At 41.8% G+C, this 17,751-nt stretch overlaps 2 protein-coding genes across 2 annotated transcripts; both read left to right on the top strand.

The window, feature by feature from the left end:
- Positions 1-3,204: 3,204 nt before the first annotated feature.
- On the top strand, positions 3,205-12,459 carry LOC310799402 (odorant receptor 131-2-like; the record flags this gene model as incomplete). Its single annotated transcript, XM_083661990.1, has 4 exons — positions 3,205-3,357; positions 5,158-5,921; positions 6,055-6,122; positions 12,281-12,459. 4 exons carry the CDS (start codon positions 3,205-3,207, stop codon positions 12,457-12,459), a joined length of 1,164 nt encoding a protein of 387 aa, XP_083518116.1.
- Positions 12,460-13,840: 1,381 nt separating this feature from the next.
- On the top strand, positions 13,841-17,117 carry LOC310799401 (odorant receptor 131-2-like; the record flags this gene model as incomplete). The annotated part of the gene is made up of 2 exons (XM_083661989.1): positions 13,841-13,990; positions 16,368-17,117. 2 exons carry the CDS (start codon positions 13,841-13,843, stop codon positions 17,115-17,117), a joined length of 900 nt encoding a protein of 299 aa, XP_083518115.1.
- Positions 17,118-17,751: the final 634 nt, after the last annotated feature.

Here is a 17,751-nt window from a genome sequence, read left to right as displayed (position 1 = left end):
GACACGTGGAGCCCGGGTCAGCCGGACGACAGAGGAGCTGAGGATTGTGTGCATACAAACCACGGTGCCGATTTGACATGGATTGACGGGCAGTGTCATGTGCCTTTAGCTTTTGTTTGTGCATCTCGCACAGTCCACTGTTGACTGACTTCCAACCTGTGGCTCTGTTGAAATGCATTTGGCCTCCATATTAAAGATACAGTCAACATTCATTTCAGTGACTTCATTTCATTTTCATCAATGTTGGGCAGTCACAAGACTTTTTTTTTAAGCCCTCTACCTGCAGCATCTCAACAGAGTCTCTTCTATAGGGTCCACTCACAACTTTACATTGTGACAAATGACAATACTATAATATTACAGAGGAGTCAGCGCGACCAAAAGACATTGAGCATACATTGAACTACACTGTAGCACATACAATTAAATGAGGTTAAGTTAAGTTAAGTTAAGACAATACAGTACACAGGATGACTGTATTATGACAATACACAGGATGACCACTACATGACACACACACACACACACACACACAGACACACACACACGCACGCACGCACGCATGCACGCACACGCACACGCGCACACACACACACACACACACACCCGTTTGCCAACCCCTGCACATATAAAAGTACAGATTTTCTGGAGCCACTCTCTGTGATGTCACGTTGGCATCCTATCCGGGTCTGACTGCATTAACTAAGGTAAGTACCACCTGTGAACTTTCAGTATGCAGTCATTGTTGAATGAAGTGCTGCAATGCTATGATAGTGAAATAACTTTTCATCAACCCATTCTTATTTCCTTGTTATAACAAATAATGTATATTCTGACTTAACTGATGATATATTTTTTCCCCCCTGAGATTACTCTTTTCTCCTGTTGCAGGATCATTTGTACTTTGAAATCCATGTTATCTCAGGCACTTCAATTATCTACACTGGGACCACAGCATTTTGAAACTGACATCTCCACCATTTTCATTAAAAAAGAAAAATCACAATACAGTATAGCGTGACAATTGAAAGCAAAATGTGTAAAATAATTATGATGCTTTTTAAAGGATCTTAGGTAACTTCCTGTAAGTCCTTGATTGAAAATAATTTACAATCAAAATGAAAAAAATAAAACAGTTCCAAGACAAAGCTTCAACCGAATAAAGTGGACATTGGAAACCCACTGAGAATAATGATTAAAAAAGGGCCGTTCATGTTGTTCTTTGTGGTTATTTTAATTGTATTGTCAAAATATGATATTGATTTTGTATCTTTAAAGTCAATGCCCCGATCTTCTGCCTGAGCGCTACTTTCTTGTGGCAAGACAAGGCAAGTTTATTTGCATAGCACATTTCATACACAGAGGCCATTCAAAGTGCAAAGATGGACAAAAAGAGTATTACAAGGTAAAAAGATTAAAAAAAAAAGGTCAGTGCAAATTTATTAACATATTTTTTTTACTTTGTGAGCAAAATCATACACAGCATAATTATATCTTAGATGATGCATTATTGTGAGTGAATTCTGCTTCTACCGATTCATCCTTCTGGTACTTATTACATTCCCTATTTTTCCTAAATCTACTTTGGACCAATCTACTTAAGTCACAGAATACTTGATCTTGCTTATCTTACCTCAGTTCAAACCTCGCTGCTGCAGTGAGATCACTGCTAAATTACAGATGTGATTGTTAGAAATGTCAATCAAAGCCTCTGCCAAACTCTTGGTTCATCTTTCAGAACCTCATTGCTGTGTCAGAACCTCATTGCTGTGTCTGAACCTCATTGCTGTCAGAACCTCATTGCTGTGTCAGAACCTCATTGCTGTGTCTGAACCTCATTGCTGTGTCTGAACCTCATTGCTGTGTCAGAACCGCATTGCTGTGTCAGAACCTCATTGCTGTGTCAGAACCTCATTGCTGTGTCAGAACCTCATTGCTGCGTCAGAACCTCATTGCTGTGTCAGAACCGCATTGCTGTGTCAGAACCTCATTGCTGTGTCAGAACCTCATTGCTGTGTCAGAACCGCATTGCTGTGTCAGAACCTCATTGCTGTGTCAGAACCTCATTGCTGTGTCAGAACCTCATTGCTGCACAAAGGTTGACTACAGGCGATACACTAGGAAAAACGTCCATACCCACAAGATTGTGCTCTTCTTGTTCTTGAGTGGGCTTGGTAAGGATGACGGAAGGATCTCTAACCAAATGGAATTCATCCAGCTGTTCCACAATGCTGAAAAGTGCACACTAATCAAAAGAAAAATGCTAAAACTATTAAAAAGTATATATATATATACCGTATATATATATATATATAACACTCTAAAGGCCTACGATGAACATGATTATGTAGCCTAACAAGTTATTATGGTATTCAACCAATCTATAAAAAAGATATGATCAACGGTAAATAAATTATGACTTTATTTATAGCAACTCTATAATGTTGCATACAAGTTGCATAATTTGGGTTCATGTTTATTATGATAGTATGGTCATCTGCGTCTAAGGGTCTACTATATAGGGAAGGGTAGCTGACATGCATATACGTCTTACATGGCTTAGCGTTGAGAAAAGGCTAACGTCCAACCTACTTATATATTTTCACAGAGTTATTCAAACTCAAACTCCTACATTTCTTTTCAACAATGTAAATGATAGTTCAGAGATTCATACACACTCCACCAGATGGGCGAGTGGTGGTCAGATGACTTTACCCAGATCAAAATCCACCTATAAGAAAACGGTCATATACATGTACAGGTCCATCATGACCTCTTGGAATTGTTCATCCAATATTTGTAGTATCAAAGGGAGGGCTTGTTTTAAAAGCAGGCTCAGATCCCATCTTCACTCACAATGATGTTTGTAACTTCACTTTCTCTTTGACGTCTGTTTTCTCGTGTATTTAGTCGTACGTACAATATTTTAATATTTGGGTTTGGCCAGCTAGAGGGCTAGCTGACCCGCTATTGTCTGTCTTAGCTTAGATTTGATTTTTATTCTCTCTTCTGTTCTTTTACCTTGTGTTTTTGTATTTTAATTATTGTTTATCATCTAATGTGTCTCTTGTCTTTGACCCCAGGAAGACTAGCGGTCGTCCAGGCGGCAGCTAATGGGCATCCTTTTTTAATAAACATTCATAAACAACAATAGTTGATTACATTCTGTCTCTTTTGATAGACTCCGACTTCAGCTTCCAAGAGATGGACGTGTCCTCTGCTAATGTAACGGTGGTTATACAAGTTTATCGAGACTCCTTCGCCAAAGCTGTGACCAAAAATGTGGTTGTCGTTTCCCTCTGCATCTCCATCAACTACATCAATGCCAGCCTCATTCACACCTTCCGCAAACATCAGGTTTGACACTCCTTCACTCTCAACCAACCATTTATGATCAATTTAATGAGGCGATATGGCAGAAATTAATATTGATGTCACGACTCTGCTGCTAGATTAATGGTGAGTGTCCACTGAAAACAGCCAAATTTGCAGGCATGAGATTATGTGGAGAATTTGGAATAGGGCTGCACAATCCTTTCAGCATCGTCATCACAATGTGTGCATGGGCAATAGTCACATTGCAGGACGTGTAATGTCAAGTAATAAGTATAATACTAAGTAATAAGGCAAATTAACTCAAACACATCATGCTATCACTTTTTTGCTGGTTGATACTTGGCACACTAGCATCCTGCCAATCACTCTGGCTGCACTAACGTTTTTTTTTTGGTTTGTTTTTGGAAGCGAGCGAGGCAAGCTGCAAGCGAGCCGTCTAACGGTGCCTAAGCAACAGCTAGCAAGCTTAGCATAATGTCAGCTAACCTAAAGCTTAACGGTGCACATGCACAAGCAACAGTAAGCAGAACAATTCTACCCCGATTAACAAGGGGAGGCCGCCTCAACACGGCACTGGCCACACTGACGGAACAGCACGTTCTTGTCCACAGCTGCAGGCAAGGCGGGTCCAAAGACACAGCCTGACTAGCACAGGGACGAAGAGAGAAGAAAGCCGCAAACAAGCCGGCTTACAGCACAGTAGCAACCCAGTGAATAGCTAGCTAACCACAGCTAACGGTGCACAGCAACAGTTACAATGAGGCTAGCATGACAATCCTACCCTGTCAGGGGAGCTATAGGTAATATCAGGCGAGCTCGCTATCGTGTTCCAGGCTGCCCGCGTCAGCCTCGTCTGGCCCCGAGGAGTCGCCCCACTGCACCTCAGCACTGCATCGGCTGCACTGACGGAACGGTGTGTTTGCGTCCATAGCTGGGCGAGACGGGTCCATGGACACAGCCTGGCCAGCGAGGCGAAAGAAAAAAGCCGTAAAGTGTTTTCGGCTAACCTAGCTGAATGGCTACAAGCTACGGTGCAAGCAACAGTAGAAGCTAGTGCTACGCAGGCAGCTGAGCTGAGCTATAACACTACCCGGGCCGGGGAGGTAATTAGCTCAGGCTAACGTAACTCAACAGCTAATAAGCTAGCCACAAACTGGCTAGCTAAAGAGACTACCAAGCTAGCTGTAGACAGGACAAGAGAACATACTCTCGCAGTGGGTCCTGCCGTTCCTGGCAAAGAGGGCCTGGTTCGATAAAGTCGTGCAGTCCTCGTCTGCCACTCCCGTTGGGGTTAATGGAACACGAGGGGACAGGTGTCACTGCTGGCTAAGAGCTAACCGTAAGCTAGTTGAGGGTCAAGAGAAAAACAGAACACGTCTCCATGGGCTGCTGGACTAAAGCAAAGTGACGGTATGGCAAGATGGCGCGGGCGTGACGTGTTCATCGCGGGGCGGAGCGGGTGGCCGCGCCCATGCCATTGCCAATGACACCTGCAGGCGTAATGGATGGTTTTATAGGGGTACATTTTTAGAAAATCGACATTGTCGAGTTGGTGCGCTGCAGGGAGCAGCTAGGCATAGTGTGAGATTCTGAAGTTCGAAACGAAGTAAAGCAGCATTTTTGTGTGTACAAAATAAATAAGTAAATCTATATTTGATATTGTGAAAAAATATTGCATATGGTGGCAAATAGCGCAATATGCTATTGAATATCGGCCCAAGCCGACTACACTCATCTATTTTCTCTCCTCCCCACTTTCCTCTCAATGTCCCCCTCGATCCTTCTCCCCATACCCCTCTCCTCTTCATTGACGCCAACCAGATCTTCTACCTGAATCCTCGCTACATCCTTTTCATTCACCTGGTGGTCAACGATATGATCCAGCTGATCATCACCGTCATGCTGTTCCTCCTCAGCTACACCCTCCACACAATCAATGTCTCCCTCTGCTGCTGTGCCGTGCTGATTGCTCTTCTCACCACCGAAAACACCCCTCTGAACCTGGCCTGCATGGCAGTAGAGTGCTACATTGCCATCTGTCTCCCCCTCCGCCATGCGCAGATCTGTACAGTCAAAAGAACACACATGCTGATTAGTCTGATCTGGGCGACGACCATGTTGTCTGTCCTCCCCGACCTCTTCATCGCCCTGGCCACAGAATCCCTGGAGTTTTTTCATACCCGAGTCTTCTGTCTCAGGGAAACTGTCTTCAGGAGTCCCACCGTTGTCAAGAAGAGGGACATCACCTATATCATGTTCCTAGTCATGGTTTGGCTCATTATCTTCTACACTTACTTCAGGATCCTGTTCACTGCCAAGGAGGCAAGCACCGATGCCAAGAAGGCCCAGAAAACGATCCTCCTCCACGGGTTTCAGCTGCTGTTGTGTATGGCTACCTATGCAGGCCCTCTGATAAGAACAACACTGCTCTACTGGTTCCCTAAAAATTATGCAGACTCCCTCTTTGCTACTTATATTATTATAAACATCCTGCCACGATCCATTAGTCCAATCATCTATGGCGTACGGGACAAGACTTTCAGGAGGTACCTGAAAAAGTATCTGTTGTGTAAAGTGAGTGTACGGTAATCACCCATCAAGAGACTACTGTGTCTTTATTAAATAAATACAATACTAATGAACTCTGGAAGGCTTTTATGACCATTCTAAACCAACATTACATTCATTTTCCCTAAATGAGCTCATGTCGCCCATTAGCCTGGGTAAACCCAGCCTCCACGTGACCTGCTCTCAGATCTGCTCTCTAGCGACTGAGAGCAGCTCACGTGGAGACTGGGTAAACCCAGCCTCCACGTCGCCCATCTCCTGCTGCTTATTAACAACCCAAGGCTGCTAATGGAGCTAATGCATCCAGGCCATAGTCTGGGCCTATGATTGTTTGTTTTTATAAATTGTTTATTGATTAAAAAAAATTATAACCGCAAAATAAAAATAAAAATCCTATATATACACATACACAAGCAGATTCACTCAAAACATAATCCCCCTCCCCGCAGGACCCAACCCACCCACAAAGCCACAAAGATATTAGCTCACAGTACTATTATGTCCTTCAGCAAAAAACGCAACCTATCATGGCGACGTCGGTGGCCCCTACGCACGGCTTCAATAAATGCATTCCACGCCGTAATAATATTTTCTACTTTAGCGCCATGCATACGGGCCACCGACATCTCCATGACAGCCAAGGCCAACACCTGAAACAAACCCATTGTTCAAAAGGCAGAGTATGAGGAGCCTTCCATCTCTGAGCTTCCTTTTTTTTTTGCGGCAGTAAGGCCCAGTAACAGCCAACGCCTCTGCCTCCTCTGCTTCAACAAAACAGCAGGAGAACAAGGAACAGCGACTCCCATCACTACGGACATCTTCCAGGCAACTTCTCTCCAAAATAAAGAGCATTCGGCATTCGGCCGAGCATTCCCACACAATTGGGCTCTATTTTCTCCCTGGCCTTAAAGTGGCCTTAGGCGCTAAACTGGCCTTAAACGCAAAAAACACGCTTTACGCCTGCCTACCGCCAGGGTTGGGGAGTAACGGATTACATGTAACGCCGTTACGTAATCTGATTACAAAAAAACGGTAACTGTAATCTGTCACAGTACATTTTAAGATGTGTAATCTAGATTACAGTAACGGGGGTATAGTAACGGCGTTACAGGCGGGATTACATTTGCCCTTGCCTCTTCATTAATTTTACAAAATAACAACAAAAAACGGTGTTGCCCACCTCACAATATAGCACATGAAGCCTTTACGCTGTCACTTATCTAAATCACGTTAAATCAACGAGGGATATATATAGGCCCAGGATGACATATATGTTTCACATAGGGTGGTGTTTTCATTTCGCTGTTTTATTTGGTCCAATATTGAAATGTCCTACAATTGCAGGTTGTGTTACCATTACACATTATTTAGATCGACCTTTATTTCGGCTCATTTGGTTGCTATTTAGTAGCGAAATGGAGAAGCCCAATGCATGCTGGGACAGATGAGGACGAGCGAGGCGGAGCAACAGCAGCAGCTGCAGGCAGCAAACATGATGACAGAGGCACCCGCGCCTGTGGTGCCTCCTCCCACGAGTGCATTCACCACGTCATGGAAATATAACAAGCATTTCACTTTTACCTCTGCTCAGTGTTTAGACAGATCAAGCGTCTTCCACATGGATTCTACTGAAAATGATATTTTCAGTAGAATCCATGTGGAAGGCGCTTCTGAACGTTATGAGCTGCCAGGCAGTGGAAAATCTGCATGCCAACTCTGCATGGGGCGAGAGGTTTTTACTTTCACTTAGTGTTTCACGTCATGTTTCAAGATTAAAGCAACAAGCTGCGTCTTCCACTCCACATCATGAAAAATACCCATAACGTAAATTAAAGTGGTCTTAAAAATAACTCTTGTTGTATTCTCCTTAACTTCATGTTGGTATAAACATTCTTATCTGGTTATCAATGCTAAAACATGCTTCATCTAGTTAAATAAGGGTTTTAGCCAGGACTCTTGACCAGGACTCCCTGGAAGAAGAGATCTTGTATCCCAATGGGACATTCCTGGATTAAAAAAAAAAAAGTAATCCAAAAGTAACTGAAAGTAATCCCTACTTTACTTTTAAATAGTGGTAATCGGATTACGTTACTAAGTACAATTTTTAACAAGTAACAAGTAACTTTAAGGGATTCCTATTTAAAAGTAACCTACCCAACCCTGCCTACCGCTGACTCGGGAAGATACCGCCATGTTTTTACGCCCCGAAATGCGGCGTGGCGCAGTGCCAGAATAGGCCAGAATGGGCATTTCGGCCTTAAATACCAGCCTAAAGCAATCTTCCCAATTTTGCGGTTAACGCTTTTCAAAACCAGGCCTTATTCAGTGCGCCGGGGATGCACCCACGGCGTTATCCTATCTTGTGGACATGCCTTTCCAAAGCAACTCTCAGTCGTGTCTGCATGCTCGTCTGATACAGACTTCTCCCTCTCTCTCTCTCTCTCCCCCCTCTCTCTCTCACTCCCTCTCTCTGTCTCTCTCTCACTCTCTCTCCCCCTCTCTCGCTCTCTCTCACTCTTTTTCACATCTTTCACAGTCATCTTCTCATCCCATCCTGACTTACATGATTTCTGCTTCTAGGGCTTTTCACAACCGGACTGGAGTCGCTCCGTGGATCGGAGCTTGGAAGGGAAGAATGTGATTGGTTTACTGGAGATCACCAATGGCACACTTGTGAATAATTCTACGCTTAAAAAGGTGTGGTTAAATGGTTAGCGCCACGCACTCTGCTTTTAGCGTCAAGGAAAAATTTGGGAATGGGCGTGACCACGCCCACTAATAGCGCTGCGCCCAGCCATAAATGCAAATTTAAGGCCACGGGGAAAATAGAGCCCAATGTGTATAAAGGTACCAGGGGTTGCCAGGGGCATAATGCACAGTTAGGGCTTTGAGATAGCTTCATCTGAAATCATTTTACGAGGGGTACAATATAGCCTATGGGCATAGTTATAATGAAGCAATTGGTGATTGGGGTTCCTGGAAGATAAAATGATATTAATCAACACCATATCTCAATTGATTATATTAGATGGAATAGAACTATCCCTACTCCAGCTGATATTGACTTGCAATGGTTTTTCTTGGTGATGAAAGTATAAAGACTAGAGACTACTTAGTGGACACCGTATTAGGGGTGGGAATCACCAGATGCCCACGATACGATACTAAAACGATACTTGAGTTACGATACGATAGCATTGCGATTTTGCGATATCGCCGATATTGCGATATATTGAATATTGCGATATTGCGATATATTGCGATTTCTTACTTTTTCAACTGCAAATGATGTCCCCAAAGGAAAACTTTGTCAACATCTGGTTTATATAAGAACAATTTTCCAGTCTGTACATCTGACTTCAACTATTTTATTGCAGCAACATTGTCAAGTAGACAGACCAACAACTTTCATAAAGTCATGTCATAGTTGCATGCACCTGACAAACTGAACTGTTTGTTACAGTCTACTTACAGTCCACCTTAACTGGATGTGTGGACTACTGTACTTAGTAGTTTTTGAACAATGCAACTTCACTTCACTTTGCACAAAACAGTAACTGGGGAATTTGTAAATTACTGTTATGACAAAACTGTTACTGTTAAAACAAAATGAGAATATGCTACCGTTTGTTTACTGCTGGCCTTGGAACTAAAGTTTATAGTAGCCCGGTGGCCTGGCATGGCCTGCAATTTTTTATTTTTTTTTGCAATATCGATACTTGGTGTCCAAATATCGATACAATATCATCAGGCAAAATATCGTGATACTATGGTGTATCAATTTTTTCCCCCACCCCTACACCGTATAAGCACAAAGCACTACGAAGTTGCAAATGAAAAAATAACAAAGTGCCAGGAAGATTCTAATGAGACTGAAGGTCCTGAAATGCCCGAAGCCTGTTACCCAGGGGCGGACTGGGATTCTAATTCAGGCCGGGCATTGATTAGATACCAAGCAGGCCAGGCTGATGCGCGTGCCGGCTTCCGAAGGGCGGCGGGGAAAAATTTGGGCCGTTTGAAGCCCAATTTGGCCCGTTTGAAGCCCAATTTGGGCCGTTTGAAGCCAGATTTGGGCCTTTTGAAGCCCAATTTGGGCCGTTTGAAGCCAGATTTGGGCCGTTTGAAGCCCAATTTGGGCCGAGTCCAATTTTACAATGAGATGCACCCACTTTAATCCTGAATAAAGTAATAAAACCACTAGTAAACCAGTAGGCGGCGCCTGGCCTGCTGTTCAGTGAGTGGCCTGACTGGGGGCACCTAAAAAAAATATATATATATATTTTATTTTTATTTTTATTTATTTTTTTGCAGGCCAGGCCAGGACAGGCCACCGGGCATTTGCCCGACGTGCCCGATTATGCAGTCCGCGCCACCTGATGTAATATCGGACAGAATATTAATGCAATTATTCTTCCATGAAGGGAAAGAAATCGGGCGACCACCCGGACAAAGAGAGAAATGATTAAAGAAGGGTAAGAGTATGGAATTTGAGTGATATGTTTCCATGAGATTCAACAGTTCTAAATGTGGCAATAAGGTGAGAAATGATAGGGCCCTAGCTGGATCTACAGGTTTTGGGAGACATGTTGGAGAAAATGATGTCCTGAAGTCTGCACAGGCTAACCATTTCCATTAGTTGACATTATTAGCAGATATTTCTCTAATGTTAATGCACCAGAAAAGCGAAAAATAAAAATAAAGATTGTTCATGAGTCCCAAATCTCAAGTCCGAGTCAAGTCTCTAGTCGTTTGCATTCATTCCATGGAGGGTTCATTCATATTGCCAAATATTTGAACTTGTTTTGTTTAGTTTTGCACAGGTTGCACTTTATTGTTATTATTTTTGAAAAGATGTGCAGTGCAAAACAGGTTCATTGCAGCCACTAATACAGTGATAATAAGACTGAATGCTAATTTTTCTTGCCAAATATGTGTTCTTTTTTGCACAGATATAACTTTATTGATATCGTTATAACAAAGTGATTGCACATTTTATTTTATGTTTGTCTGATGGAGCAATCTGGTTATCTTTGTTGTCGTTCTAGCAAAGTGATTGCAAATGCAATTTCTGTTTGATTTTAATGTATTATTTAAAAAAGCACAGATGTAGCAGTCACAAAATGTTGCATTATAAATTTGAAATGGAAGTTGTTTTTTATTTGGACAACATTACTGAAAGAAAATAGAAAGGAATGGTCATGATCTCAATGTTATTTCAATAAAAGTTAAACTTGGACCATATCGTTACAATTTTGTTGGGTGGGGCATGAACATTTTTCTTCCTCAAAAGTGGGGCATGACAGAAAAAGTTTGAGAACCACTGACCCAAAGTACCACCTCAGAAATGACCACCATATGAAAGTATGAGAGGGAGGGAGCCCTGCTTACCACCCTGCTTACCACAGGTTAAGAACCAATGTGCTACAGGGAGGCATGCAAGTTTTCCTTGGAGTTTCAACTCAGTCCAGTGTTGCCTTTGTCTCTGCTGTTGCGCCCTCAAGAGGTGACCTCGGGCATTTGTTAGTGGAAGTTGGTGTTCTGTTCCACAGGTGTTTACAGTCTATCAGTGAGTCAGCTATAATCTCACCTGAGACATTCACTCACACACAGACACATGCACATGCATGCACGCGCACACACACACGCGCACACACGTACACGCATGCACACACACACACACACACACACACACACACACACACACACACACACACACACACACACACACACATCTGCATACTTCCACACGCAGGATACACACATACACACATCCCTGTATCCTTAGATGCTTGCCAACCCCTGCTATAAAAGTACCTGATAGATTTTCTGGAGTCACTCTCTGTTATGTCACGTTGTCATACTGGTCTGACTGCATTAACTAAGGTAAGTGTTATGCAAGCTTTCACTACAGTCGTTGAAGGAAGTACTGCAATGCTATGATTGTGAAATATATCAACTCATTCATGATATTCTGACTATGACTGATATGACCAGGTTGGTCTTTAGCTGAGGTGTGTATTGTCCTTGTGTGGCTGGTTCTTACTGTTGCAGGATCATTTGTATTTTAATGATTCACATAAGTGTTTATTATGTTATCAAAAATTTGCACAAGATTTTACACACATTTTTACACAATATGCAATGCCACCCAGCCAAGAGTTCTTCCTCAGTTTACTAAGTGTGATTATGTTCTGTATTATTGTATAGAAATATTGTCTTTGTTGTATAATTATTAGGTATTTCACCATTCATAAATATATGATCAATGGTAAATAAATGATGATATTATTCATAGCAACTCTATAATGTTGCATACAAGTTGCATATCTGCTTCTTGTGATAGTTGATGAATATTATGTTCTCTCTCTTTTGTTAGACTTCACGTTCAGCTTCCAAGAGATGAATGTGTCATCTACTAATGTAACAGTGGTTAAACAATATCGAGACTCCTTCGACAAAGCTGTGGCAAAAAATGTGGTTGTTGTGGCCCTCGCCATCACCATCAACTACCTCAATGTCATCGTCATTCACACCTTCCGCAAACATCAGGTTTGACATTCCCTTACTGTGGCTGAATGCTGTATTGAGCTAATGTTTGAGTACATTCACCCAAAATATATATATATATATATATGATTGTCAGCTCTTGATGAATGAGAGGCACAAGCATGAAGTTACTGTCAACATTGATTTAAATGCACTTGATTTTGAAGCTTTGCTAATGTGTTGATTGTTAACACTGCAGCAGTGACTCAAGCAATGCATTTATATTATGTCAGTGAGAGAAAACTTATTTACGATACTACAAGGTGTGCTCTTTGAAATATGTAAATCCAGTCGAAAAAGATTTTGGTTTCCAAAAAAGCATAAATGTTTTGTAATGATGATTCGGTAACCCTTTATTTCACAGGTCCCTAACAACGTATGAACTATTTGTAATTAGACATGAACACCAATGTAATTACACAGTAATTACATGTTCATGTCTAATTACAAATAGTTCATATGTAGTTACATGGTACCGGACCTGTAAAATGGAGTCAGTCTATTCAACTGTAGGTCATATGTATACACTGGAGCTGTAAATTGAAGTGAATCTATTCAACTGTAGGTCATATGTATGGTACCGGACCTGTAAATTGAAGTGAATCTATTCAACTGTAGTTCATATGTATTTACATGGTACCGGACCTGTAAAATGGAGTGAGTCTTCATATGTAGTTCCTTGGTACCGGACCTGTAAAGTGGAGTGAGTCTATTCAACTGTAGTTCATATACTTGGTACCGGACCTGTAAAGTGGAGTGATTCTATTCAACTGTAGTTCATATATATTTACATGGTACAGGACCTGTAAAGTGGAGTGATTCTATTCAACTGTAGTTCATATGTATTTACATGGTACAGGACCTGTAAAGTGAAGTGAATCTATTCAACTGTAGTTCATATGTATTTACATGGTACAGGACCTGTAAAGTGGAGTGATTCTATTCAACTGTAGTTCATATGTATTTACATGGTACCGGACCTGTAAAGTGGAGTGATTCTATTCAACTGTAGTTCATATATATTTACATGGTACCGGACCTGTAAATTGAAGTGAATCTATTCAACTGTAGTTCATATACTTGGTACCGGACCTGTAAATTGAAGTGAATCTATTCAACTGTAGGTCATATGTATTTACTTGGTACCGGACCTGTAAATTGAAGTTAATCTATTCAACTGTAGTTCATATGTAGTTACATGGTACCGGACCTGTAAATTAAAGTGAATCTATTCAACTGTAGTTCATATGTATTTACATGGTACCGGACCTGTAAAATGGAGTGAGTCTTCATATGTAGTTCCTTGGTACCGGACCTGTAAAGTGGAGTGAGTCTATTCAACTATTATGTTCTCTCTCTTTTGTTAGACTTCACGTTCAGCTTCCAAGAGATGAACGTATCATCTACTAATGTAACAGTGGTTAAACAATATCGAGACTCCTTCGACAAAGCTGTGGCAAAAAATGTGGTTGTTGTGGCCCTCGCCATCACCATCAACTACCTCAATGTCATCGTCATTCACACCTTCCGCAAACATCAGGTTTGACATTCCCTTACTGTGGCTGAATGCTGTATTGAGCTAATGTTTGAGTACATTTACCCAATATATATATATATATATATATATATATATACATATATATATATATATATATATATATATATATATATATATATATATATATATATATATATATATATATATATATATATATATATATATATATGATTGTCAGCTCTTGATGAATGAGAGGCACAAGCATGAAGTTACTGTCAACATTGATTTAAATGCACTCGATTTTGAAGCTTTGCTAATGTGTTCATTGTTAACACTGCAGCAGTGACTCAAGCAATGCCATTTATATGATGTCAGTGAGAGAAAACTTATTTACGATACTACAAGGTGTGCTCTTTGAAATATGTAAATCCAGTCGAAAAAGATTTTGGTTTCCAAAAAAGCATAAATGTTTTGTAATGATGATTCGGTAACCCTTTATTTCACAGGTCCCTAACAACGTATGAACTATTTGTAATTAGACATGAACACCAATGTAATTACACAGTAATTACATGTTCATGTCTAATTACAAATAGTCCATATGTAGTTACATGGTACCGGACCTGTAAAATGGAGTCAGTCTATTCAACTGTAGGTCATATGTATACACTGGAGCTGTAAATTGAAGTGAATCTATTCAACTGTAGGTCATATGTATGGTACCGGACCTGTAAATTGAAGTGAATCTATTCAACTGTAGTTCATATACTTGCTACCGGACCTGTGAAGTGGAGTGATTCTATTCAACTGTAGTTCATATATATTTACATGGTACCGGACCTGTAAATTGAAGTTAATCTATTCAACTCTAGTTCATATGTAGTTACATGGTACCGGACCTGTAAATTGAAGTGAATCTATTCAACTCTAGTTCATATGTATTTACATGGTACCGGACCTGTAATTTGAAGTGAATCTATATGTAGTTCATATGTATTTACATGGTACATGGACGTAAAAGCTGCGGTCTGGGACAGAAATTGCTAAAACACAGTGGTGGATAAACCAATTACCATGTAACTACATGAACTAATTGAATAGACTGACTCCATTTTACAGGTCCGGTACCATGTAACTACATATGAACTATGGGTAATTAGACATGAACACCAATGTAATTACTGTGTATATGGTCATCTGTGATGAGTTCCGATTCGAGCCGGATACCCGGAGCCTACTACAGTTTGACATGTCTGAAGGTCCTTACACATCGGGAGCGTTTTTTTCGTGTGATTAATTCGCAGGTCAATAATATTTTCCGAACCTATATCAGTCAATGCAACCGTGCATACCAACGGCGAAGTTTCGCTGATCGTTATTGCGGTGTTTATTTTTTCGAACCACGGTCGATTTTTCAGAAATTCACTTCCGACGTGTACACATCTGTGGCTGTGATTGACAGCTGGGTCAAAACTCACATCGCAATTTCGTGCCGTATATTCGCATCGCTCTTGATGTGTAAGGACCTTGACCCAGCGAATAAGGAGCCTGACATCCAGAGTCTATTAGCATCGAATCAAGAACTCAGACCAAAGGTCCTTACACATCGGGAGCGTTTTTTTCGTGCGATTAATTCGCTCGTCAATAATATTTTCCGAACCTATATCAGTCAATGCAACCGTGCAACGGCAAAGTTTCGCTGAGCGTTATTGCGGCGTTTATTTTTTCGAACCACGGTCGATTTTTCAGAAATTCGCTTACATTCGTGAAATTCTGTGTTGTTCGACTGCTAAGTACGTGATTCTGACCAATCACCTGTGGCAAGTTCCAATTTAAATAATCCTGCACATAATAAGCGGAAGCCACAACTTCCCTACAAAGTGGGGCGGCTGTAGAAAAGGCCCTCTCATACCGACCGATGAGACCATCCACATGGGAATGGGATTTCAAATCAGCGACAGTGATGTCATCGGTGATGTCATAGTTGTTGCTGTGATGTCATCTCTCTGTGCACTACACTTGCTCTCTCTGTCCACTCTCTCTACTCTCTCTCTCCGATCCTCTGTTCAACTGCCACGTACTCTCACGTACTCACATCTGCGTGTTTCCTATTGGTCATCTGTGGCATGTTCCAATCTAAATAATCCATCATAAAATAAGCGGAAGCTACAACTTCCCTACAGTGTAATTACATTGGTGTTAATGTCTAATTACAAATAGTTCATACGTTGTTAGGGACCTGTAAAATAAAGTGTTACCGATGATTCTTTGGAGAAACTCCCCCTTTCTCCACCTTTCCCCACCTCCCATGTGCTGTTTGCTCTAGTCTTGCTCCACTCATCTGTTCTTTCCTCCTCACTCCCCTCTCTCAATGTCCCCCTCGATCCTTCTCCCCATACCCCTCTCCTCCACCAACCAGATCTTCTACCTGAATCCTCGCTACATCCTTTTCATTCACCTGGTGGTCAATGATATGATCCAACTGATCATCACCGTCATGCTATTCCTCATCAGCTACACCCTCCACACAATAAATGTCTCCCTCTGCTGTGGTGCCATCCTGATTGCTGTTTTCACCACTGAAAACACCCCTCTGAACCTGGCCTGCATGGCAGTAGAGTGCTACATTGCCATCTGTCTCCCCCTCCGCCATGCGCAGATCTGTACAGTCAAAAGAACACACATGCTGATTGGTCTGATCTGGGCGACGACCATGTTGTCTGTCCTCCCCGACCTCTTCATCGCCCTGGCCACAGAGAGCCTGGAGTTTTTTCATACCCGAGTCTTCTGTGTCACGAGGGCTGTCTTCAGGACTCCCACCCTTGTCAAGAAGAGGGACATCACCTATATGATGTACCTAGTCATAGTTTGGCTCATTATCTTCTACACTTACTTCAGGATCCTGTTCACTGCCAAGGCGGCAAGCACCGATGCTAAGAAGGCCCAGAAAACGATCCTCCTCCACGGGTTTCAGCTGCTGTTGTGTATGGCTACCTATGTAGGCCCTCTGATCAAAACAACACTGCTCTACTGGTTCCCTAAAAATTATGCAGACTCCCTTTTTGTTTGCTACATTATTATAGACATCCTGCCACGATCCATTAGTCCACTCATCTATGGCGTACGGGACAAGACCTTCAGGCGGCACCTGAAAAAGTTATTCTGGTAAATCCTCCGGTCGCACGAACTCACATTTGTGTTTGGTTCTGCAAGACCGTCTGGCCTCTACCCCGGGGCGGTTGCTTTCAGATTCCACAACACGATTCAAGATCTTGAATCTTGACTGAGCACAGATCAGAGTCAAGGTGGATCCACGGAATGAAACAGAATGTGAGTTCATGGATCCGGATGGTTTCAACCAGACTATGAGAACGTATCTGTTGCGTAAAGTGAGTAGGGCTGGGACGGATCAGAAAACCCACGGATCGGATCGCGTGACGGATTTTGAGCCATGGATCACGGATTTTTCGGATCAGCAAAAAATATATATATAGGCCATATCAGATTTTTTCTCTCAAAATTAGATTTTCGATTTGAATTTTTAATACTATTATACTTCTCTAACCATTTGTTGCCCTGCACAGCTCAAAAAATATTTTTTTCTCATGACACAATTTATGCTTTTACTCTGAAGGCAAAACAACCCAACTTCCTGTTTTAGGTGGCACTGCGCCTAACTTCCTGGCTGTTGCGTGCTAACGTAGTCACTTGACACGAGTAGGCTACAGACCAGACCGGGTGAGTCTGGAAACATAACGTTGATGCTACGTTATGCTACTCGGTGGCCCCACGTGTTGTTTTGT

This window comes from Poromitra crassiceps (assembly GCF_964638095.1).
Source record: "Poromitra crassiceps genome assembly, chromosome: 27".
Classification (NCBI taxonomy): domain Eukaryota; kingdom Metazoa; phylum Chordata; class Actinopteri; order Beryciformes; family Melamphaidae; genus Poromitra; species Poromitra crassiceps.
Note: the sequence above shows the minus strand (reverse complement) of the source record. Positions and strands in the feature narration are given on the sequence as shown.